Raw genomic sequence first — 24,036 nt, forward strand, 5'->3', positions numbered from 1 at the left:
CCTGGCTGGTGGTGGGGAAGGATCTGGGGCAGCTTCCAGAAGCGTTCACTGTAGACCAGGCAGGTTGTTGGTTTGCTGGCGGCTGCGAGGGCAGCACAGCAGATCGGAGCTGTCTGTCATTTCCTGCGCACCATCCTGGCTCCAGGCTAGGCCAGTGAGACAGATGAAAGCAGCCCAGCCCTGTCCTTGGGGAGTTCCGGTGTAGGGACTTCGAGAAAGGGTTTCATAAACCTTCTCATTGCGCCATCTTTAACGTGCGCAGGGATGGACCAGAAGACACAGGAACTGGGGTGGCAGGTTGGCGGTGGAGGGGTTGTTTGCCAGGCATCTCAGGCCGTCTACACCAACCATTCTCCAGTGGGGGGGGGTGTCCCCCCAAACCACGGTGGCATAGATTCATTATCACTTGAAAAATACAATGGCTTAAAACCAAATGAATGACCCAAATATAGTTATTATCGGAAGCAAGACCCTCATTTAAAAAAAAAAAACTGAAATTTTAAAAAAGATTTTATTTATTATTTGAGAGAGTGAGCATGAGGGTGGGGGAGGGTCAGAGGGAGAAGCAGACTCCCTGCTGAGCAAGAAGCTGGATGCGGACTCAATGCTGGGACTCCAGGATCATAACCTAAGCAGAAGGCAGTCGCTTAACCAACTGAGCCCCCCAGATGTTCCCAAACCCCTTAATTTTGAACTAATTTTAGATTTACAGTAAAGTTACAAAAATAGTCCAGCAAGTTCTCATCACCCCCTTCCTCGACTTATCTCTCAGGCCAGACAGTTGCCATCAGGGGGACGTTACTGTTAACCAAGACTTTTCTCGATTCTCGTCTTGTTTGCCCACTGCTGCTTCCGGTTCTGTCCCGGGATCCTGTGGGATTCCCGCCTCACATCCAGCTGTCCTCTCTCCTCCCCACCGTCCCTTCAGTAGGAGTTCTGCTGTCTTTATCAAGCCCGTAACCTTGACCCTTCTGAAGAGCTACTTTGTCGAATGCTCCTCAGTTTGGGCCTGTTCGGTTGCTTTCTCATGCTTGAGGTTATGCCATGTGGCAGGAACCACAAAAGAGGTGTTACGTCCTCAGAGCGCTGTTTCTTGGGGTTGCTGATGCTGATTGGTCATATTACCGGTGATACCGGTCTGGAGTACACATTAGAGTGGTTTCTGCCAGATTTCCCCTCTCCAGGTACCATAGAGCCCTCATTCCGACAAAGCTAGCGAGCTCAAAATTCTTCCAGGATTATCTTCAGAGTTTGAGTTGCCCAGAAAAAAAAACCACTTTTTTGACAGTTAAGGCTTCCTTCTTGATCGCTTTGCAAACTGCCGAGTCTCACAGCCCAGCAGGGTTCTTTCCTATCACGGCTCCGGCCCCGCCTGCCGATGCTCTCCCTGCCAGTGCTCCGTCCGCCTCTCCTCCTGGCTTAGAGTTTGACTCTCCCGACTTGATTGTGGCTGTGACCGTGGGCCAGGCTCTGGGCTTCACATCCTCAGTGTTCAGCTTTTCTAGGTTAATTGGAGTCTGAGAGTGGTGGACTTCACATTTCTTTGCTCCTCTTTCCAGGTATCACGGTCTTTCCTTAAAAACAAACAAACAAAACCCACAAAAAAACGGAAGTCCTCGCTCACACAGCAGCGGCCGCGTGGAGTGAAGCTGTAAAGGGGCCCCGGCCGCACCAGCGTACTCGCACCTCGGGCCGGCTCTGGCTCTTGTTTCCGCCAAGTTGGCTCCTACATTCAGCTTTGTTTCTCTCTTCTCCCTAAGTGCCTCCCTCCCCAGTGGTCCTGTGAGCAGCCCTGGGAGCGTCCCCGCCTCGGTGCCCGTGCAGATGCCAAAGCCCAGCCGAGTCCAGCAAGCTCTCGCAGGTAGGCACCCTTCTGGGTTCTGGGTTCCAGAACAGACCGTGTCTGACGGGGCAAGACACGGAGGCGGTGGGAGAATCCGTGGGCAGGGGAGGAGACCGTGGGACGGGCGCCTGTTTACCCTCTCCGTTCTCACAGAAAGCCACAGCAGCTCCTGGGAGGGCCAGTGCCTCTTTTCCGCGATGGCATGCCCTCAGTGAGTGAGCCTGTCTCTCACGGGGCGGCCTGCCTGATGACAGTGGGTCCCCTGGTGTGGACCTTTCCCCATCTTTGAAATTTCCACGTCATTCTATTTATTTATTTTTTTCATAAAGATTTTGTTTATTTGGCAAAGAGCAGGAGAGAGCGAGTGAGTGAGCACAAGCAGGGGGAGCAGCAGAGGGAGAGGGAGAAGCAGGCTCCCCGCTGAGCAGGGAGCCCGATTCTGGGCTCGATCCCAGGACCCCGGCATCATGACCTGAGCCGAAGGCAGACGCTTAACTGACTGAGCCACCCAGGCGCCCCTCCATGTCACTTTTTTTTTTTTTAAGATTTATTTATTTGACAGAGATCACAAGTAGTCAGAGAGGCAGAGAGAGAGGAGGAAGCAGGCTCCCTGCTGAGCAGAGAGCCCGATGCGGGACTCCATCCCAGGACCCTGAGATCATGACCTGAGCCGAAGGTAGAGGCTTTAACCCACTGAGCCACCCAGGTGCCCCTCCATGTCACTTTAATTATGGTTCCCGTCACTTGTCTGTCCTGAAATGCTTTATGCATTTCCCTGAAGGGGCCCGCTGGGGAGCTCAGCTGTTTTGGCTGGAGTTATGCTTTGAATAAATGACTTTACATCCACGTAAATCTTTTGTTAACCAGACGCCTTTGAACTGTTTTAAAAATTCCTTTTATAGGTTAGGGAGTTACTGAAAGTTACTTTTTAATAAGTGGGAAAAGCCAGGTGTCCTAGAAGGGAGTGTAGCGAGGTTGAAGCAGGCGACTGAGCTAACCCGAGTCTGTGTGTTGAGTGAGTCACTGTGGTAGCACAGGGGGTTCAAGGGGACAGGCCTGGGGCAGGGAGACCCATGCGGAGCCTGACTTCGTGGCTCAGGGGAGCCAGCCAGGGCCTGACCGCAGGCCTCGGCAGTGGTGGAGGTAAGAGCTTCTGACTTGGTAGGTCGGTGGGTCACGAGAGAGGAGGAATGGGTTGAGGCCCGGTGTTTGGCTGTCGACGTTACTAGGACACTCAGGAGGGGCTTTGCGTGTATCTTTCTTCATTTCTTCTCAGTGACAGCTCTTCGTGGTAGGAACTTTTATTCCCATTTTATACCTGAGGAAACTGAGCCTCAGAGAGTTCCAGAAACTTCTCATGATCAACCAACCAGCCCTTGGCAGAGCTGGGACTCAGCCCCAGGCATTCCGGGCCCCAGGACCTGGGTTGTCAGCAGTGTCACACTGTGTCGCTTCCCAGCCCGGTGGGAGCATGGGGAGGGGCAGGGGGTGCTGCTAGGTTGTAGCAGGACTGGGTCCCGGGGGCAGTGGGCATTTGGATGTGCAGCTCAGAAGAGCCATCTAGGGTGCATTAGGGTGGCCTCTGCCCCCTTGGGGTGGGTGTATGAGCTCACAGAGACTGCGGGTGGGATGCCGAGAGGGGCCCTGGAGGGAGATGGAGGGACTAGTCGAGGGGGTGGTAGAAGCCAGGAGAGTGGGGCCCTCTGGACCCTGTTTCAGCCGCTCAGCCATCAGCCTTCTGCTGGGGCAGAGATGTGGTGACTGCAGAGTTCCTGCCCAGTTTGGTCTTCCTGTGGGCTTCTGTGTGGGGTGGTGATCACTGGAGAGAGGTTGTGGGTGACCAGGCGTGGCCGGCACATGGCTGAGCTCCATTCAGCTCTGTAATCGCTGAGGCTTAAATACAGACGCTATAAAAACCTTCCTAAACGCAGCTCAGAAGCTGCATTTAGTCCGGGATGGAGTAGCACTCGCTTCCTTTCCTCTGCTCCCGAGGCTGAGGACCTCTTAGCCTGCATCCCAGGGTGTCCTCCGTGTCCCCTGTCCCTTTGGCTCTTACATCAATCCTGGAGGTAGGCGGGTCTTTTAACTTCCATTTTATTCACTGGGGAAACAGACCTCGGAGATTGGGGAGCACGGTCCCGGCCAGCAAGGAGTGGAGACCAGAGCCCATGGCCAGATGCCACCTTCTCTTAACACAGGCTCTGCCTTGGACCTGTTGGTGGGAACCTGAGGTGCTGGGGAAGGAGACATCCCGAGCCAGCCCAGGAAGTAGGGTCTGGAGAATGTCTTCTTTCCCTGAGCCGCATTTATGGATTTGGGAATACTCAGGCCGCCCTGAGGTGGACGGGGAGGATTTTGCGGGTGGGTTTACAAACCAGGGGTAATGCTGTGGAGGGCCTGGGTACCCTTCTGTGTGGGCAGAGGATGGTCACAGAGGAGCCGCCTCCACGTCAGGCCAGCAGGGCCTCGGGTGACAGCCTCTCTGGCTGCGGCCTGGCCCAGCCCTGTCCTTGGAGTGTCTGCATTTCATGCTGCCACAGCCTGCCCGAGACCAGGCAGCCAGGGCCGAGTGGAGCTGGGAGGCAGCTCTGTAAGACTGGTCAGAGGCTGGGCGTGGGCTGGAGCCCCGTCACTAGACAAAGGGCCAACTCCCGGTGTTGGAAAGGAGGGGTTTGCACATCTGGCCGCTGCGGGGGCTGCTCTCTCTGGGGGTCCAGCGGATAAGTGGGACCCTCTCAGACAGTGGGGGAGCTGTGGCTGTGTGGGCGGCTACAGTTATTTGAGGATGTTGGGATTTGGGGGGCTGTCCCTAAACCCTGCTGTTGGGAAGACATGACGGCCCGCTCTTGGCGTTCCCATCCAGCCATCCTGTCCGTTGGGTGTTGCTTTTGCGAAGTGTAGGTGTGGGGGGATTCTCACACTTGCTCCCAGGAAGGCAGACCCGCGGAGCAGGGGCCCCTGCTCTGCGGGCTTCTCTGTTGAGATTTCTGTGTCTGTGACTGTAACTCGGGGGCGGGCCCTGCACTGACAGGGCAGAAGCCTTGTTTGTGCCGGCCTCACTGAGGCCACCCAGCAGTGCTCAGGGGTATCTGGGTTCCCCAGCAGACGGATTCTGTGCACCTGCTGTGACCGGGCCCTGCCCTCGGTGCTCAGCGCGGGGAGGACAGCTGTCACGACACCCATATGCGAGTCCTTTCAGGGAGTAAGAGTACCCTTTCAGGGTAAAGGACACAGACGGAGGGGACGCAGCCCTTTTAGGTCGGGGGGGTCAGGGAAGGGCTGCCTCCTAGCTCACGGTGGGGAGGGGTCTGGCGGAAGTGGAGCAGAGAGTGTTGGGGGACGAGGTCACGGTCAGGACAAAGGCCAGGGTTCAACTAAAGCAAGCATTGCTCCTGTCCCCTCCATCGTTGTGCCCCCGGCCCTCTTCCCTCGCCTGCTTGTCCTGCGGTCTGCCTGACATTTAGTTCAAACCCACTTCTGAGCTCGGGAGCGAGCAATGTGGAGACGCCGGTGGCATTGCATGGCCTGATGAGCAGGTGCCTGGCGTGCAGCCTTGCTCTTCCGGTGGGTGCTTTGGGGTCTGTTGCGAGTGGCTGCCACCGTGCACCCTGCCCCGCTCCGCGGCGCTGCCCAGGCTGCTGGCCAGCCTCTGCTTCCGTCCCTGACTGGGCACGTTGGCCACTTGGAGTCTTTGCTCTTAGAGACCATGCTGGCAGGCCTGGACGGGGCCCCGGGGGCAGGCCTCCCCTTACCTGCCTGCATCACCTCCAGTGTGGGCAGCGCCATCGGCCTGGCCCACCCGGGGTCCCCACTTCCTGCCCCAGGCTGCCCTCAGGACCCAGAGCCCGAGCCTGATTCTGAGCGCTCAGAAAGGCTCCCTTAGCCCGTGGCGGAGGAGTCACTGAGCGAGACGGATGGCGGGGAGATTGCACAGCGAGGCCGGCCGAGGGTGTGGCAGGAGCTGGGGCTCCCGTGGGAGACCATGCTGTGTTCCAGGGAGCACCAGGGCCTCGGAGAGTGCCAAGGGAGCGGCAGGCAGTGAGGGTCCGCCTAGGGTGTGTGTGGAACACCAGGCTGAGGAGTGAGGCCTCCCCCCGTGGGTGTGCCCACGGTGCTGCCCTCCAGGACAGAGCAGACCGTTTGAGCCTGGACTGAGGCGGAGACGGGAGCGGCAGCCCAAGACCTTTGCTGCTCCAGAGGAGCGGCCACAGAGGCCTTGGGGAGGCCTGTCGGGGAGCAGGCCCGAGGCCAGTATTCCTGCTCGCCCACCCTAGCAGTGGCACCGGAAGCATCTAGAAGGGCCATATGGAAAGCAGATAGCACCCCGCTGGAGGGAGGGTGACCAGGAGCCCAGAGGGCATGGCCAGGGGGAGCACAGGGGAAGGACTGAGCCCAAGACTCTGTCCGTGTCTCCATAGCTTGCCTGCGTCCTTCCACGTCACCCCTTTGCTCTCCTTGCACCTGGCATCGGCAGCTCCCGCCTGGAATGGCGTCGTGCCCTCCTGAAGCAGAAGGCCTCGTCCCGCCCCCTTCCCCGATGCCTGGAGCGCAGGCCAGCTCGTGGCTTGGACAGACCCCTGTGGGGATCTGATGAGCCGGGCATTTCCCTGGTTCCTGGCCTGGGGCTCGGCTGCCTCGAGCCTCGAGCGGCCGATTCCTCAGGAAGATCCGTGGGTCCTGCTGGCCGTTCACGGTGCCACCTGGACTCAGCGGGGTTTGTGGACGTCACATGCCGAATGACTCCTTCTAACGTTTCTCCCTTCTCTGCATGTCTGATCTCGCACCCCGTGTAGGCATGACGAGTATTCTGCTGTCAGCCATTGGACTCCCTGTGTGTCTTAGCCGCGCACCCCAGCCCGCCAGCCCTCCCGCCTCCTGTCTGGCCTCTAAAAGTCACAGCTCAGTTAAGAGATTGAGGAAAATGCCCATGAAAGGTAGTTCCTGCTCACAAGCTCACAAGTGCTCTCCGGCCTCTGCTAAGCCTCCGAGTCTTGCTGCCTCTGACTCTCCTGCATTGATCGCTCTTCTCTGACCCCCACGGCCCTTCTCTGTTTCCCTTACCCCAGGGGAGGGGCTCAGTGGCCCTTCTGCCTGCCCTTGGCGCGGAGGTGGGCCCTGGAAGCAACTTTCCCCCGAAAACCCAGAGTTCAGCTCCTGTCTTCTGGCACAGCTGGAGTGTGAGGGGCCTGTTCTTGAGGACCCTGTGACTGTATAAACACAAGCTTGGGGAGAGGCCAGCTCGGGATGGGGGTGACTCTGTCCCTCTCAGCAGGGCCAGCATGCATCTCAGGAAAGCGCCCTGGCCCTGTCTGGCCACCACGAAGGGCTACTTCGGAGGGGTCCCGCAGTGGTACTGCCTTGCCCATCACACGGCTGGGGAGGAAGGGGTTTCAGAACCGTGGCAGGTGCTGTGGGTTTTAGGCAGACTTACATGAAGGGGCCTGTGGGTAGTGAGTTCTAAACCTGCCATTTCGAAAGCTGCTGCTTCCATCTTTGGGCTGGAGACGCACAGAGCACGGAAAGCCCTGTAACCCTGAGTGTGGTGCGGTGAGCAGGGAGCACGGCCCTGGCCCAGCTGGCTTGGGTTCCGGCCTTGGTTCTGGCTTCATGTCCCACGCCGGTGTCTCCGTTCATGAGCCGGCATCTCCTACTTCGCAGGTTGGTAGTGGACGGAGTGAGAAGGGCACACATGAGGCGCCCAGCACGTAGTCGGGGGGCTCTGATCATGCCCACTGCCTGCCTAACCCAAGCCCCGCAGGTGGCAGGGAAGGCCAGGGAGTGGCGGGGCTTTACACCCTGTTCCCCACCGCACCCCTGTCCCGGCAGCTGGGCAGGGTTGGCCCGGAGCTTCCGGAGATACTCCTACTTGCCTGGGAAGAACACAGGCTCTTGGCAGACACTCTGATCTTCCTTCCTGGGCTCAGATGTCCCTTTCTTGGGGTTGGTGGTCCCCTGGCTGGCCCCCTTAAGAGAAGTGTGGCTCCTGGGCTACCTTGGGTTCTAAAAGGCTATCCGGGCAAGGGCGAGTGGCGTGGAAATGGATGCTGAGCCAGACCCCACCAGAGATGGGCCTGTGGCTAGTCCTGGCAGATGGGGTCCTGGGGTCCCTATGCTTTTCTGAAATGCTTCTCCCCTCACTCTGAATAGCTCCTGGGATGGCTGCCAGTAGCTGGTGGTCCTTGTGCTTTGGCCTGGCTTTCTCCCCAGTGACCAGTCAGTGGCCTAGAAATCTGTGTGTATGTGTTGAATGTGTTGGGGGAAAGGTGCGTGCGTGTGTGTGTGTGTGTGTGTGTGTGGGACACGTTTCTGTGTTGGGAGTATGGCGGGATGTGTGTGTGTGTGGTATGTGTGTGAAGGGATGGAGGTACATTTGTGTGGAGGTGTGTGTGTGTGTGAGGGGGTTGGAATGGATGTTTGTGTGGGGGTGTGTAGGGCACATGTGTGAGGGACATTTGGGTGTGGGATACATGTCTGATGGGGTGAGGGGACATTGTGTGTTTTGGGGGGTATGTTTGGGTGGGGGGTATATGTGTCAGGGTGGGGGGATGTTCGGGGGGTATGTGTGTGAGGTGGGTGGAGGTGCCTTGGCGGGGGGTGTGAGGGTTTGGGGAGACGTTTGTCAGGGGGGTTGTCTCTGTTGGTGGGGTGGTGTTCTTTTGTCTGTAGCTGCCTCTCACAACACTCACGCTCTGGGTCAGGATGACGTCTCCATTTCTAGGTGAAGGGAGGTTCGGGTGATATGCTCTGGGCCCTGTGTGACAGCCAGAATCAAACCTGACGTCGCCTGCCCCCAGCCTCTGCTCCCCTCCTCGGTGTCCCCTGGCCTTCTCTGGTTTTGAGGGCCCTTGGCTGTACAGCCCTCAGGCTTGCCTGTCTTGGCCGTCACACCTGGTGGCTCTGAGCTTAAGTTCAGGCCAGGGTCCCTCTGGTGACAGAGGCTCAGAGCTGGACCTGCCCAGTGACCCCGAGGCAGGAAGAGGAGCTTTCCCCGGCTGCACTGGTCTTCCCTGGCCATCCTTTCTGCTCCCGCACGGCTTTGCTGCCATTCTCTGTCATTCTGCCGCTGCCTCTGGCTGGAGAAGCCCTGGGTCTGCCCAGGTCTCTCCCTGGCTGGGGGAGTCTCTCGTTTTGGGGGCGTGGGGGTGCCCGTGTGGGGCCAGGCTCAGGGTTGATGCCGGCGCGGGCCACCCTCCCAGCTTTGTGCACGTGGGCGGTCTCGAGAAGAATGGGGTGGCCGGGGCGCCCCTCTTCCTGCATCGGGGCTCCTTCCCGGACTTGGCATGTCGCTGAGACCCCACAGTCCAGGGCCAGGTGAGAGAAAACCAAGGCTTGTCGTGACCGTAACCGTGTGGCATCGTCCCCAGTCGGGGTGCACACAGACGCCCTCCAGGCAGGCACCCGCTGCACGTTCAGCTCCTGGACCTTCTCTCGCCTTGGCTTTCTCACAGGAGTAACGGAGGTTGGGTGAAACGGTGGTGCCGGGACACACTCCAGAGCAGTTTGTGGTCAGAGCTGCCGTTTGACTTCTCTGTGTGTCCTCGGAAGAGCCTGGGCCCAGCCTCCCGAGCGAATGTGTGCGGGGATGTGGTGGAGGCCCAGGACGCGGCTCCTGAGGGCTGGGCCCAGCAGCTGTCCCTGGTCCTCGTGCGTCGCCTCCAGGGCTCCTGGGGCCGGGCCTCCCGCGGGTGGACCCATAGGGCTCTGCCCGGCCAAGCTCCGAGCGTCCGCGCTGACGCCGCGTCTCTCCTCTTGCACGCTCGCCCCTCTCCGGGTCCCTCCTGGCAGCTTGGGCCTCTCCCTTGTCTTCCTTCCTCTCTGGACTCTGCGACCCCAGTGCATCTTCCTTGGGACACCGCTGACGCTCTTCTCTCTTGCAGGAGGGACTCCAAAGCCGGAGCCTGAGCAGGTGATAAAGAAGTACACGGAAGAGCTGAAAGCGGCCCCAGATGAGGCACGTGTCACGGGAGCCGTGCTGCTTCTGGTTTGCTTTGGAGACGAGGGGTGGCTCCGGAGGAGGGTATCAGCCTTTTCTCTGCTGGGCGGGCACTAACCGAGGTGCCGCTGGGTGCCGGCCGTGCTCCGGGTCCTGCGGTGTGATCTCCCACGTCCCGGAGGAGGCAGGCCTTCCCAAGGGGAGGTGGCCTGGCCTCAGAGGCCTGCATTCTGATCTTAGCTGCGCCGCTCACGAGCGGTGGTTCTGAGCAGGGCTCCTCACCGGGCCTCCACGTGGCCCTCTCCCTGTGCCATCCTGGAGACGAGGGATGGGAGAGCCCGCCCCACTGTCCGAGGACCGAGCTGGGGAAAAGCGAAGAGGCTTTGTCCCCATAGCGGTCCTGCCCCTCTGGCTATGGGGAGAACCTGTTGGCCTTGCTGTCATTATGGGGCCTGCCAGACCCTCATAGCAGCTTCGGTTGGACCCAAGCTTCTGTGCTGAGCTGTGTTTTGGGGGCTGCTGTGCCCCTGGTCTCTGATTTGAGTGGAGAGTCCCAAGGACTCGGGCGGGGAGGGGTGGGGTGGGTCATGGGTTAAAAGGCAGTTGTGCCAAGATAGAACGGAGGCTTCTCCCCTTTTTTTCCCGCAGCTCTGGCTGGCAAAGGGTTAGTAACCTGGAGGTCGTCTCCATGTCGCCTCCCTCCAGCGCTGTCTGTGCCCCCAGGGGACAGCACACCAGTCTCTGTTCTTACCTTCACCTTGTGCCCCCCACCCCCGGCATAACTGGCCTGCTCTGCACCAGCCTCCTGGCCTCCGGGCTGCCAGCTGGACAGCCTCCAGACAGCTGTGATAGTGCTGGTAGCCGCACCTTGAAACCCCTTGGCAGGGTCCCCTGATGTGGGAGACAAAGTCCTGCTCCCAAGCTCAGCCATCAGAACCTTCGGGACCTGGTTTCTGCTTCAGAACATTCTCTTCCCTTTCCCTGCCGTGCCCGTTCCCGTCCTTGTCCACCTTGTCCCTTTCCCCTGTGACCGCCAGCTTTGTGGCCCTGTTCTCTCCATTTCCTGCCCTGCTATTTCCTGTCTTCTGGCCCGTGTCTGCTGTCTTCAGCCTGTGCTGCTGTCAGTGCTAAGGCCCCTGCGGCCCCTGTGGCCCCTGTGCTTGTGGCCGTCTGTCGTCCCCTCTGCTGTGATGGGCCTTCTGAAGGCGTAGATCCTGGTGACTCATCTGTCTTCCTGCCTTTGGACCAGCTGACTGAAGGACTGACTGCCCGTAATCCTGGTGTTTCGGCAGCAAAGGCCTTTTCCTATTAGGACCCCCCCCCCCCCCCCGCCACCGCCTTGTGGCGCAGCGGGCCGTCAATGAGCGTGCCCTGTGCTGGTCTCCCTCCAGGACTGCATCATCTGTATGGAGAAACTGGCTGTGGTGTCCGGCTACAGCGACGTGACCGATAGCAAGACCATTGGGCCAGTGGCCGTGGGCCGCCTTGCCAAGTGCAGCCATGCCTTCCACCTGCTGTGTCTGCTGGCCATGTACTGTAACGGGAATAAGGTGCCTGTGCGTCTGCCCCCGCGGGAGCGGGGTCACCTGCCCACAGTCCTTCCCCGCTCCTGCTGCTATTCTGCGGGGCGCCCGGGATATTCTCGGAGGCAGCATCGAGCTGTCTGTGGGCCTGGGCCCGTGGCGGGATGGAGGTCGGCTACTGGAGGGCTGGAGGTGGCAAGTGGTCGCTGTCCTTTGGTGGCACTTAGCCGGAATGGACAGAGGTTGGGAGGACAGGGAGGCAGACCTCCAGGCATGGCGTGGCCTCTCCTGCAGCACCTCCTGGGCCACCTGCGCCAGCCAGGGGGCCTGTGCCAGCAGTGGACTGGGCCTGGGGTCTTTTGTTGGGTGTGAAACCTGTTCCACCATGAAGACTTTTGTGCACCAACCCAATTTGCCTATTCGATGCTGGTCTCCCGGTACCTCGCCCCTGTGCTGACCACCGCTCCAGGGAAGCGGTTGGGTTTCTGTGCTGGGAGGGAATGGGGGGGACGAGCCGGGGACCTGATGTAGGGGGCCATGCTAGGGGCCACCGGCTCAGTCTGTGGTGCTCTGCTTTGTCTCAGGATGGAAGTTTGCAGTGTCCTTCCTGCAAGACCATCTATGGGGAGAAAACTGGGACCCAGCCCCGGGGGAAGATGGAGGTGTTCAAGTTCCAAGTGTCCCTCCCCGGCCATGAGGACTGCGGGACAATACTCATAGTTTACAACATTCCTCACGGCATCCAGGTAAGGGGCCCTGGCATGAGAGGAGCCTCCTTGGACCATTCTGGAATGGGTCCTTCTCTGTTTGCGGCACTCTTCTTCCTACGCTGCCCCTCTCTCAGCAGTCCAGTCCCTGGGGCAGTCGGGAGGCACCAGTCTCCCGATTTCAGGCTCTCAGGAACCAGGAGGCACCGGGGTCTTGGGGTAGAACAAGCTCTTAGGGCTGCGGAAGCAAAGAGATGGCCTTCAGCCCTTTCCTAATGCAGGGAGGGCATCCTGGAGGCGGAGACATCATAGTTCCGCTTGTACTGGGTAGAAGGCCAAGTGTCTAAAGCAGGAAGTATGCTTGTGTTGGGGGGCTGAGTAACGGGGGATCCCCCAGGGCAGGGAGGTGCCCGCAGAGAGGAGGCCAGCTCAGTGGCCAGATCCAGGCCTGCTTTGGGTGTGGTGGTGCCGGCTCTGATGGCAGGAGCAAGACAACCTGAGCAAAAGGTCCCAGGGTCCCAGTAGAGACCCAAATAGGAGGCTTAGGCCCTTCAGTCTCCTGCTTGGGCCTGGGTTGCCCTCAGAGCTGGTGGCAGGTGGGCAAGGTCCAGGGCAGTGGAGACTAGGACCCACGGGGGCCCGTCTGTGACAGGTGGGGTGTCCCTGTTTTGTTCAACCGCGTGCTTTGCTTTTCCGTGGTTTCCCTCCATTTTTTCTCAGTGGGTCATAGTGAATTTTTAAAACATCCCTGACGGCCTCAGAGCCCCAGAGCAGGGGGAGCGTGGAGGTGTGTGTGGTGTGCCTCTGAGTGGCAGAGGGCACGAGCAAGGACCTTGCACCATCACCGCGTGCTCCCCTTCCGTCCTGTTCGCGGTCCCTGCCCTGTGCCCCGCTGCAGGCCCATCTCAAGCAAGGGGTGAGGGCATCCAGAAGGAGGCCCGGCCATCACGGCCACAGAGCCCAGTGCCCGCAGGGGCACTAGTGGGGTGGGAGTGTGTGTCGTGGCCTTGGATGAGTTCCCGTCTCATCAGGGAGGGGTGGGACACTAGCAGGAGCATCTGATGCCAAATCGAGTGTCACGGGGTCAGGGAAGGTGGTCGCTGGGGGGATGCCGTGTCACGTCGGGTCTCTGAGGGGCGGGGTCTGTGACACGGAGTGGGCTGGTCACAGGTGTACGAATAGCCCTGGCCAGAGAGGCAAAGGGTGGGCTGGGCTGCTGGGCACCTCTTAGGACCCTCCCAGGCCCAGTGTCTGTGTTCCTCCTGCAGGGCCCGGAACACCCCAACCCTGGGAAGCCGTTCACCGCCAGGGGATTTCCCCGCCAGTGCTACCTTCCAGACAATGCCCAGGGCCGCAAGGTGAGGCAGGTGCCCCGGCTGGTAGGGGCCCGGCTGCCTGTGGGCGGTTGGAGCAGGTGGGTGGGGAGGGCCCAGCCTGGTGGCCATGCCGGCTCTGCCCTGCTCATCTGCTGCTGCTGCTTCTGGGGCTGCTGGGGGTGCTGGGGTGCTGGCCCCTCCTTCCCGCGGGTCGCTGTGCATTGGGCGCGCTCCCCCGGGAGAGGTGACTGGAGGGGAGGCCTTTTCCAGCAACCTCTCGGGCCAGGTCACCTGGTCTTCAGTCAGGCTAGCGTGAAGACATTGGTGGGTGGGGGCGGTGGAGGGGAGGAAGGGACAGGAGAGGACTGGGAGACTGGGACAGCCTGCGGAGCTACCTCTGGCACTGGGACTAGGGAGAGCATTCCCGGCAGACGGAACTGCTCGGGAGTGGCAGCCGGTGGGACCGGCTGGAGGCTGGGAGGAGTCTGGGGGAGGACCAGAGCCCGGGTGTGGAGGCAGTGGGGCATCAGGCGCCCCTAGGCCGCCCTGGGTGTTGCCGATGGGAGGTTTGAAAATGCTCCCTCTGGCTGCTGTGAGCGTGGCCTGCAGGTAGCTGAGGGGCGGTGGGGGGGGGATGGAGAGGTGGGGGTTCCCTGACTTGGACTTTGGGCAGAGTTAGCCTGGCCCCAGGCGCGGCTTGAGCAGCAAAAGGCAGCACCCTCTGATGTGGGGGGGACCTCTTGGGCCATCAGGTCAGCAGGGGGAGTTCTGGAAGGGGCGTCAGGACTGGAGCTGGAGGCTGGGGACCCCAGCAGATGGGGCTCACTTGGATCGGCCAGCCCGGGCCCTGCCAGTGGTTCATGGTACAGGTCGAACAGACCAGGCAGGTGCCTGCTGTGCCTGCCCTGGTCCCCACTGGTGGGGCAGGTCAGACCAGGGAAGGGGAGCGGCCAGTGGATTCTGGCTCCCTGCTGCTCCGGGGTGCGAAAACCATTCACAGACTTGGGCTCGCTCATTAGCCCCTCCCCCATTCCCCTCCCCCACTGCAGGTCCTGGAGCTGTTGAGGGTGGCCTGGAGGAGGCGACTCATCTTCACAGTGGGGACGTCCAGCACCACGGGCGAGACGGACACGGTGGTGTGGAATGAGATCCACCACAAGACGGAGATGGATCGCAATGTGACAGGCCACGGCTACCCTGACCCCAACTACCTGCAGAATGTGCTGGCTGAGCTGGCGGCCCAGGGCGTGACCGAGGACTGCTTGGAGCAGCAGTGACCCCCGCAAGCCTGGCCGGGCCCCACCCTGCCCCACCTGCCTGCCTCCGGCCACCGGCGGCCCCTCCCGCGCTGTCGGCTGGGCTGTCCCTGGGACGGGCAGGCCGGAAGGTGCCTTTCCTTGGAGGCTGCGGCGTTTGTCGGGGGCCTGCCTTCCGCCCCCCTCCTCCCCTCCAGGCCTGGATCTACGTGGGAGTTGGGCAAGCCTGGGAGTTATACTCGTGGGGGCTTAAGATGCAGCTACCTCAGAGCGTGGGGCCCCGCCCTTGGGCTGCTTTGGGTCCGTAGTGCTGGGGGCCCAGCGTGGGGTGAGGCGAGACTGCCCCATCGTAGCCCGGGCAGCCGTGGTTCCGGGTCAGCTTCTCATACCTCAGATGTTCTGTTTGCAATAAATGCCCTATAGCCTAAGTCAGCAGGCCCTGGTGTGTTTGTCGGCCGAGAGGCTGCGCGTGTGCTGCTGCGTCCGAGCAGGAGGGAGCCCGCCGACTGCCCGTTCGACCCGCATGCCCCAGTGACCAAGGCTGCGGTGAGGCCCGAGAGCCCACCCTCCCCCCACCCAGCTGGGCTGCTGCCCCCGCCCCTGACCCCATCCTCGAAGTTCTAATTTCTCGACCCTCTTAGGAGGATCCAGTACCCCGGCCTGCCACCCGCCTGGGTTGTGGCCTGGGGCTCCAGGGACACCGGCCGCATCCTGAGTGGGCCAGGGGTACTTTTGCCTCCATTAATCCCCTTTTCTCCACAAGAAAAAAAAAAATTAAAGTCTATTTTGTGTGTTGGCCTAAAGATGAGTATATTATATGTTAAAGTGATGAAGTCCCAGAACCTAGGTCAGGTTCGGTGGGGTGAGGTTTGGAGCCGACAGCTAAGAAAGAATTCTTAAGACGTCTGTGGTGCAAAAAGGTGGTTTATTAAAGCTCAGGGACAGGACCCGTGGGCAGACGGAGATGCCGCTGCCCCGGGTTGTGAGAGATGGCAGGTTATGTCCCTGCGGTTGGGGGAAGGTGAGGGGAAGGGAGGTTTCAATGGAGTTTTCATGTGCTAAAGAGGGCCTACGAGGTACGGGGATACGGGAGGACTTGCGGCTTGATTAATGTTGTCTTTAGGGCAGCCATTAACATCAAGATAGTTGGGAGATTCTTCGTGGGATGTCACAATCCTGCTATCAAGTGTCTTTGTTGGTGAGATTTAGGTTCAGAAGAGATTTAACTATATTTACATTTCCTTCTACGGCAGCCTCCTTCAGTTTATGGAGGGAAGGGGGTGACATTAGGGCTGTAGGAACTGAGTTATTTGCCTCTGGAAATTGTGCTATTGATAAGGTAACTTCTTTGTTTGTAGATCTCTAGGACATTTGTAAACCAAGGGAGACTCCAGTCTTGCTGGATTGTGATCTCTGCAAGTTAACTCTGTTTCTCGCTTATGGCAGTCAGGGGTGCCTGAGGAATGTCACACACATTACCGAGGGGAGCCGGTGGAGAGGGGGTGCAAGGTGCCAGCTTTTGCTTTGTCCTCAGCCAGCCTCCTGCTCCCTCATCAAAAGCATTTTTCTTCCGTCTATAAATTTGAGTTTTGCGGCAGTGGGGCCGGGCTGACTCAGTCAGTGGAGCATGTGACTGTTGATCTCAGGATCTGGAGTTCGAGCCTCGTGTTGGGTGTGGAGATGACTTAAAACTAAGATTATAAAAAAAAGATAGTTACCCTATGAATCAGCGATTTCACCCTTAGGCGTGTATCCAAGAACAGAAAACAGGTCCACATAAAACTTGTACATGAACCTCGTGGCAGCATCATTCGTAACAGCCAACAGCCCAACTGTCCGTCCACTGAGGAGCTGGGAAACAAAATGCCTGGTCTCCGTACAGTGGAGGGAAAGTTCTGGAACCCTAAGAACAGAGGCTGGTCACAGGCTACAATAGGACACTAAGGGGAAGAAGCCATCCCCAGCTCGCCACTGGTGTGATTCCGTCCATGCAAAGTGTTCAGGACAAGGAAGTCCATGGAGGCTGAGAGCAGATGCCTGGTTGCAGGGGGAGTGGGGAATGGGGAGGGACTTTGAATGGGTACAGCGTGTCCTCTCGGGGTGATCCGCACGTTATGAACTGAGTGGTGGTGTTTGCGCAACCTTGTGAAAGCCTGCTGAGCAGTACCCTTTAAACGGATGAGTTTTATGTGAATTATCTTTTTTTAAAAAAATTGTATCTTATAAAAAAATAGAACCAAAAAGTGTCAAGTGGGAGGCTTGTCAGCTGTCAAAGGGCCTTTCGCTGACTCCAGACTCTTGTTAGACAAGAACGTGGCCTTGTGCGGGGAGGGCAGGAGGATTGGCCCTGGGGCTGGAGCTGGACAGGTCAGGTGGGGCCTCTGCATCCCCCAGCCTGCTCTCACTCCCTGGGTGGGGATAGAAGGCCAGAGGGCGGCTCCTGGCACCTGGGGTGCAGGAATCTCAGGCATGTGGCCCTGTGCCCATGTTTCCAGAGACTGGGTCCTCTCTGGGGCAGAGAGGCTGGCCAGGACCCCAATTCAGACATGGGACTCTGGGGGGCTTAGCTGACATCTGGAGGTCTGGGGGCATCCCCCTCGGTCCTGGCATTGGGCCCCAGTCCGAAGCACCCTACAGGCCTGCCCAGCTCCCTTAGGGTAGGCCGGATGAGTGGGAGAGGGTGGGGCACATTTACATTTTCAGGTCTTTCCAGGCCTAGGCCAGCCTCCCGCTGCAGCCGGACTAACCAGCTCTCCAGGCACTGGGGGTGGGGGTGTGGCAGGAGGAAGCCAGAGCAGCCCCAGGCTGTGGATGTGGGAGAAGGGCGAGCTCAGGGGGCCATCATGGGGTTCCCCCAGAGGCAGCCTGGCCTATCGCGGCTGCTCCTCCTCGCAGGGGCACTGGTCTGGCCCCTGCCTTGTATGAGCCTGGGTGAGTGGGGGTCCTGGGATGAATTCACTTGGCCGGACCCAAGGAGCTGGGACACCCGCTGGGGTGACTGGATCCTGGGACCCCCCACCCCTGCCAACGGGGAAGAGCAGGTTCCAGGACCCTCATGCCTATCTCTGTGGCCACAGAGCTGATCCCCTACACGCCACAGATAACAGCCTGGGACCTAGAAGGGAAGGTCACAGCCACCACGTTCTCCCTGGAGCAGCCTCGCTGTGTCCTGGACGGGCTTGCCGGCGTTGCTAGCACCATCTGGCTGGTGGTGGCCTTCAGCAACGGTGGGTCATGGTGTGGGTCTGGGTGGCGGAGGAGAGTCCATGGTGGTGGACCAGGCATTGGGCCTTATCCTGCCGGGCTCTGAGAGGGTGACAAAGTTACCTGGTTTGTGCCTGGAGGGAGCCTCTGGGCCCTGAGGCATGGAAGGCCAGGTTTTGGGGGGCCTTGGACCCAGCAAGAGGCTAGGCTCCCTAGCCCCACCTGTCTGTCCCTTTCTCCCGCAGCCTCCAGGGACTTCCAGAACCCACAGACACGAGCTGAGATCCCAGCCTTCCCACGGCTGCTGACGGAGGGGCACTATATGACACTGCCCCTGTCCCTGGACCAGCTGCCCTGTCAGGACCCCACGGGCGGCAGCAGGGATGTCCCCTTGCTGCGGGTAGGCAATGACCCCGGCTGCCTTGCTGACCTCCTCCAGCCACCCTACTGCAACAGCCCACTCCCCAGCCCCGGACCTTACAGGTGAGTCACCTTCCTGGATCCTGGGACAAACAGGGGCTGTGCTGGGGGAGAGGGGGGTCTCGGGGAGGTGAGCTGCCTTTCCCAGCCTCTCCCCAGAGCTTTCCCCTTCACAAGCTCTGGTTTAGGCCTCTGTGGGGTCAAGGAGCACTAATCCCAGCTTGGGGGCAGGCAAAATGTGGCTTTTCCAGGAAGCCTGCCTATGACAGGTGGGGACAGGCTGGGGTCTCAGGCCCAGAGTTGGGGACTGGGCGGGGGCGCTGGGCTGCAGTCACTAGCCCACAGGCAGATCTGGCAGGAATGTAAGCCCCTGGCTGAGCTCAGACCCAGTCAGTGGGTATGAGGCAGGCAAGCAGACCAGCACCCACTTTTTCAGGTGAAGGAGCTGAGGCACAGGGCAGCGAGGGTTTGCCAGGGTCACGGGGAGAGCCAGAGTGGGAGAGCAAGTGTCCAGATGGCGGCTGCCTGGGCTCCTCAGGGAGTTTAAGCAGGCCGAGAGGACCAGCTCGGGGCGCAGGGAAGGTGGGTGGGCATGGTGCGAGTGGGACCAGCCCTTCTATCCACAGCCTCCCTGTGGCCTGGCCCTGCCTGGCCCCCGCCAGGCCCCCGCCCTGACAGGACTGCCCTCCCACCTCCCCCCTGCCATCTTCTTGGCTCAGCCTCCTCTTACCTCCTGCCCCCATCCCCAGCAGCCACCAGAGCTGGCTGCCCTCCATGCCTGCCGGTCTGGGTCCCTCCACACAAAGACGCCTTCACGGCTCTCCTCCTGGAGCAAAGATACAACCTGAGCTCCTATGGGCGGCCTCTGGTGCCCTCAGTGCTCAGCCCGCCTCTTCCCCGGGATCTCAGGCTCTGAGTGCTCCCTGACCTCACCCCTCCCTCTCTCCCTGGACCTTTGCTTAGGGTGCCAGAGCCTACTGGGGGGCCTTGTATGGCTTCCTAGATGCCACTTGGCCAGCCGTTTTCTCTGGAAGTCCTGGGGTTCCCAGCTCTATCTGGCCTGCTGAGTCACCCTGAGGCCTCTGCATGTGACAGTTACTGACTGGGGTCCCCCTAAACCGGATGGGGTTTCTGGAGAGCAGCGGCTCAGACACACTGGGACCTGCTGGCTGGGGTCACTGTGGTCAGCGGTCTCAGAGGATCCCCCCAATGTGCCCCAGAAGAGCCTGGCCTAGAACCTCCTGGAGCTTGGCTGCTGTGGGCAAGCAGCCGGGGCTCTGACCTCCCCCCTTCTCCTCTCCACAGGGTAAAGTTCCTCCTGATGGACGCCAGGGGTTCACCCCAGGCCGAGACCAGGTGGTCTGACCCTATCACTCTTCACCAAGGTAGCGTTGGGGGAGGGACTGCTCTGGCTCCCGCCTACCCCTGCCACCACAACACCAGGGAGACCAGGGACCTGGACGCAGTGTCCAAGTCCAGCCCGTCCCCCCAAGCAGAAAGCTTGTGCAGGGGAGGTGGGGCACCGGGTCAGCCTCACTGGCAGAGACAACGGGTCTGTCCATGCTCAAATGTTGGTCAATGCTCAGGTGCCCAGGTCCCAGCCCAGTCGTGGGCAGAAGCAGCCTTCCCCTCCAACGCCCTGGGCCAAGCCCTGCAGGTGGAGAAGGGCTGGGACATGAAGGAGGCCAGGCTCAGAGTCAGGGCCGTGGGTTCTGGGAGATTTCCCTCAGCAGGACCCGGGATTCACCGGGCTAAGGAAACTGCGCATGAGGGGAGGCCAGTGTCCGCTGTGAGGGACACCTGGGAGGCAGGCTGCAGAGGCCGGGGGTGTTGGAGGGGGAGGGGAGAGGGAGCGGAGGGGGAGGGGGTCTTGTTGTCTGAAGGCCTTGAATGCCAGGCTCCAGGGAGCGGGGCAGCCACGTGGTCGGTCCTGAGGTCTGTTGCGGCTCTGCCGCCGTGGGCAGGGCCGTGGGCGGGCACATTGGCAGGAGCAGCTTGGAAGGCAGGACTAAGAGGCCGGGGCCGTGGGGGGTACAGGCTGGCAGGGCACAGATGCCTGGCTGAGATGGACAGAAGCGTGGGCTCAGGAGGCTCTCAGGCCTTGAGAGGCAGCCTGGGTGGGGAAGGGACTGCCCTGGGGTCACGGGGCAGCCTCTGAGCGGCTGCTGTGCACAGGGAAGTCGCCAGCCTCCATCGACACGTGGCCAGGGCGACACAGTGGTGGTATGATCGTCATCACCTCTATCCTCTCCTCCCTGGCCGGCCTCCTGCTTCTGGCCTTCCTGGCAGCATCCACCGCACGCTTGTGAGTGCTGATAGCCCCGGGGCCTCTCTCCCACCCCAGGGCCCCCCCCTTCTCGTTGGTCCCAGCTCCTGGGACGCCCCCTTTCCAGGGATGTTCCAGGAATTTCCACCCACAGTCTGCCTCACCTGGAGGGCAGGGAGGTGGCCCAGCAGCTCCTCAGAAGCCAGGTTCAGAGAAGGGGTCACCTCCCTCTGCCCTGCCCTTCACTGTGCCCTTGGCCCCCGGCCTTTCTCCTCCTGGGCCTTGTTTTCTCTCCAAGGAGCCCTCAGTCACTTCAGAGACCTGATACCGGTGTAGTCAGGGCAACCACCTGGAAGGAGGTGGGCCAGCAGCTGGTTCTAGAAGGAAGGAAAGGGAGAGGCTGTGGGAGAACCGGGGACCCAGTGCTGCCTCCTCTCCCCATCCAGCTCCAGCCTGTGGTGGCCGGAGGAGGCCCCGGAGCAGCTGAGAATTGGCTCCTTCATGGGGAAGCGCTACATGACCCACCACATCCCGCCCAGCGAAGCCGCCACCCTGCCGGTGGGCTGTGAGCCTGGCCTGGACCCCCTCCCCAGCCTCAGCCCCTAGCCTGGCCCTTCTGGCCGGGGCGCGGCTGCGGCCATTGTGGGGGGCAAGGACACGGTGGTCATTCCCAGGCCCTGCACAGTCCTCCCCACCCCTGCCTACAGTCCCACTGATGTAGGACAGATGTCAGGGTTCAAGACGTCTTTGGTGCAAAAAGGTGGTTATATTCAAGCACAGGGACAGGACCCATGGGCAGGAAGAGCAGCACTGGGGTGGTGAGGAGTGGCCCGTTATATATACTTTCGAGTTGGGAGGGCTTAGGGAGAGCATAAGTCTCTAAGGAATTTTGGAAGCAAGGTCTCCAGGGTCCTGAGGGGGCCAGCTGTTGTTAGGAAAAGGTCATTTATTACTGTTTAGTAAAAACTGTCACGAGACTCTTCGATGTGTATCTGTGCGTCATATGCTTGGAGGATAACTGCCAACATCTTGGGGTTTAGAGATAAAGGAAGTTTCCAAATGAATTTTTATGCGTAAAGTAGACTTACGAGGTCCTGGGGGTCAAGCTAAGATTACCCTTTGCCCTTAGCAAAATGTCAACATCCAGGCAGCTGAGTCCCCACAGGAATGTCACTCTGCCTGTTTCAAGGACTTGTCAGTGCGCTGTGAGTAGTAAGGAAATTTAATAATTTTTCTTCTGCCTTGGTTTCCCACATCACCAACGCTAGCGGCCCTGCCTTTGCCTTTCCTGTTCCTCCCTCCCCAGGGAGGATCAGGGAGAGGCTAGAGGTAATGTGCAGAGGCCACCCTGACCAGGAGCTTCCAGGCTCCGGGAGCGGGTTGCAGGGAGCCTTGCTCTGCCCTGTGCAGGGGACAGGGCTGGGCCCACAGAGTGTACCGGGCCTGAGCCTCCCTCTGTCTATCCGCCCCATCACCCGCATCCCCGCAAGCGTCTGGCTGTTGGCAAGGCCGGTAGTTCTTGCTGTGGCCACACGGGGGCGCCGACGCGCCGCAGCCGTCCAGACCCGCACTTGCGCACTCCCATTCACAGAGAGGCGGGACACGGGGCTGGCGGGGGGCGGCAGTGACCTGAAGCCTAAGAGTAGCCGCCACTCAGTGGGGTCCCTGGAGGTCAGGGCTCCTTGACTCGTCCACCCCCACCAGCCTCAAGACCTCCTCCAGGTGCAGGCGGAAGCAGATTCAAATGCAGTCAGGAGCTCAGGCTCCAGGGTCCTGGGTGACATGGGCCATAGGAGCCAGCCCCTTTGGGCAGCCACTTTGAAATTCTGCTGCTGTGGAACCTGGGACCGTCTAGGGCTCTTGGAATCGGAGAAGGGTTCAAAGTGCCCCCCACGCTCACCAGCTCTGTCCGGCAGAGCCCGCCTCCCACTGTCCTGTCCAGGCCTGGCTCCCAACACCAGAGGGAGAGGGGCTCTACGCCCAGACACCCAGCTCAGGGCCTGCCCAGGGCGGGTGTGGTGAGGAGGAAGACGGGAATGAGCCAGCCTAGGGCGGGAGGATGGAGCAGGAACAGGAATTGCCCCGCCCCAGGCTTTTATGTGTCCCAGGGCCCTCTCGTGGCTTATACTGATCCTAGACACAGCCCCAGCCATGCCCCATGTGTTCCCAGGGCACACGTCACAGCACATTGTGTAGCGCATAGCCCAGGGGAAGAAAGCAACCCTACCTGGAGGTCAAGGGGCCTTCCTGAGGGTGGCTTTGGAGAGGAGTCTTGAGGGGCACATGGAAGTGAGTCAAGTAGGGGCAGAAGGAGGGAGGCAGAGAGAGTGAGAGAGTTGGGGAGTCCAGGGGTAAAAGGGCTCATCCTGTGGGGGCAGCGGCTGGCAGCAGGGATGACGGGCCTGGAGGCCAGGATGAGGGGGACTGGCCTGGTGTTCTAGGCACATGGAACCAGGCCTGAACCAGGGCAGACAAAGGGAGTTGGAAAGGAGGGGGTGGATTCCAGAATATTTGGGAGGTGGCCAGAGGAACAGGGACTTCGTAGATGGAGACGCCACAGGAGAGGCCATTCTTGGGTTTCGGGGGTAGGGGGTCTGTGACTGCAAAATGGACACGCTTTATGTCCTATAAGAGGTTCTGCCCCCCAGCCTGCCTCAGAACAGACCCCCCAAAAAAGGGGGTTCTGGGGATGCCACCTTAGCAAATGGGGGAGTTCAGAAGAACGTTCATAAGTTAATATTTTACATGGATGGCCGCCTACCCCAGGTCAGCAGGAGGCTTTCCTGGGAGCCCTGCAGACGGTGGTGTTCTGGCTCAGGGCTGTGGTGGCAGGCATGCCAGGGTGTCGCAGAAGCCACGTAGAGAAGGGGAAGCAGGACTGGTCATGGCCCAGCATGGGCCCCACCCGACTGGGCCCCGGGGAGACAAGACCAGGCCCCACAGTCATGCTCCAGAGAGGGTCGCCAGCTGGACCCCACACTGCACAGGCCAGCCCACGACAGCCTTGAGCAGAGTCTGTAATGACAGCCATGTTATGGCGAATCTTTTATTAAATGGCCTTTTAAATTGTCCCCAGGACTGTATTTGAGGAAAGGCCTCCAAATCCAGTGGCTAAAAACAAGTTCATTGTTAAAAAAGGAAAAAACAGCGGAGATTGTGGGGGTGATGACTCACAGATGACTCATGAGGCCAAAAATCAAAGGAATCAGGATGACAGCAGGTGGAAACCAGGGGAGGGGGGCACCAGCACTCCCTCTCACCCTCTGGGTTCACTTTGTTCCTCTTTGCCTCTGAACCCCACGTTCCTGCCCATCATCTCTGCAATCCCCCAGCCAGCCACCCCGTCTCTAGCTGGTCTCTCCACGTCAGTGTTCCTGACCTCCACACCCATCCTCCTCCCAGCATGCAGAGGGGCCGGACTATGAACTTGATCATGTCCACCTTTGCTCAAAACTTGCACCACTGCAAGACCAGAATCTAGATTCACCATCTCAGTTTTGAAACCCCGTCGATCCATCCCTGGCTCCCTGCGTTCCAGACACATGGGTGTCTAGTTAGCCCTCCTGCC

General features: G+C 60.1%; 2 protein-coding genes across 4 annotated transcripts in view; both read left to right on the top strand.

Moving 5' to 3' along the window:
- The window catches only part of DTX2 (deltex E3 ubiquitin ligase 2), a 36,306-nt gene extending 21,303 nt beyond the window's left edge, over nt 1-15,003 (top strand). The window contains exons 5-11 of one of the 3 annotated variants that reach the window (XM_032872470.1): nt 1,761-1,861; nt 6,637-6,777; nt 9,721-9,794; nt 11,168-11,326; nt 11,884-12,045; nt 13,275-13,364; nt 14,372-15,003. In XM_032872470.1, coding sequence (XP_032728361.1) covers nt 1,761-1,861; nt 6,637-6,777; nt 9,721-9,794; nt 11,168-11,326; nt 11,884-12,045; nt 13,275-13,364; nt 14,372-14,599 — 955 coding nt within the window. In that variant the 3' untranslated portion in view covers nt 14,600-15,003. The remainder of the gene's footprint in view (nt 1-1,760; nt 1,862-6,636; nt 6,778-9,720; nt 9,795-11,167; nt 11,327-11,883; nt 12,046-13,274; nt 13,365-14,371) is intronic. The other 2 variants (XM_032872471.1, XM_032872472.1) reach the window with 2 other exon arrangements.
- A 2,345-nt stretch (nt 15,004-17,348) lies between these two features.
- Nucleotides 17,349-21,119, top strand: UPK3B (uroplakin 3B). The gene is made up of 6 exons (XM_032872473.1): nt 17,349-17,509; nt 17,656-17,805; nt 18,028-18,265; nt 19,508-19,587; nt 20,378-20,507; nt 20,915-21,119. Exons 1-6 carry the CDS (start codon nt 17,422-17,424, stop codon nt 21,072-21,074), a joined length of 846 nt encoding a protein of 281 aa, XP_032728364.1. The 5' UTR covers nt 17,349-17,421; the 3' UTR covers nt 21,075-21,119.
- Nucleotides 21,120-24,036: the final 2,917 nt, after the last annotated feature.

The sequence above is a fragment of the Lontra canadensis genome, unplaced genomic scaffold, assembly GCF_010015895.1.
Source record: "Lontra canadensis isolate GAN:19392208 unplaced genomic scaffold, GSC_riverotter_1.0 scaffold45, whole genome shotgun sequence".
Lineage (NCBI taxonomy): Eukaryota > Metazoa > Chordata > Mammalia > Carnivora > Mustelidae > Lontra > Lontra canadensis.

Coding starts and splice junctions, on each gene's coding strand:
- UPK3B (XM_032872473.1), top strand. CDS start 17,422: ATGGGGTTCCCCCAGAGGCAGCCTGGCCTATCGCGGCTGCTCCTCCTC. Junction 17,510..17,655: donor CCTGCCTTGTATGAGCCTGG/GTGAGTGGGGGT, acceptor CTGTGGCCACAG/AGCTGATCCCCTACACGCCA. Junction 17,806..18,027: donor GGTGGTGGCCTTCAGCAACG/GTGGGTCATGGT, acceptor TTTCTCCCGCAG/CCTCCAGGGACTTCCAGAAC.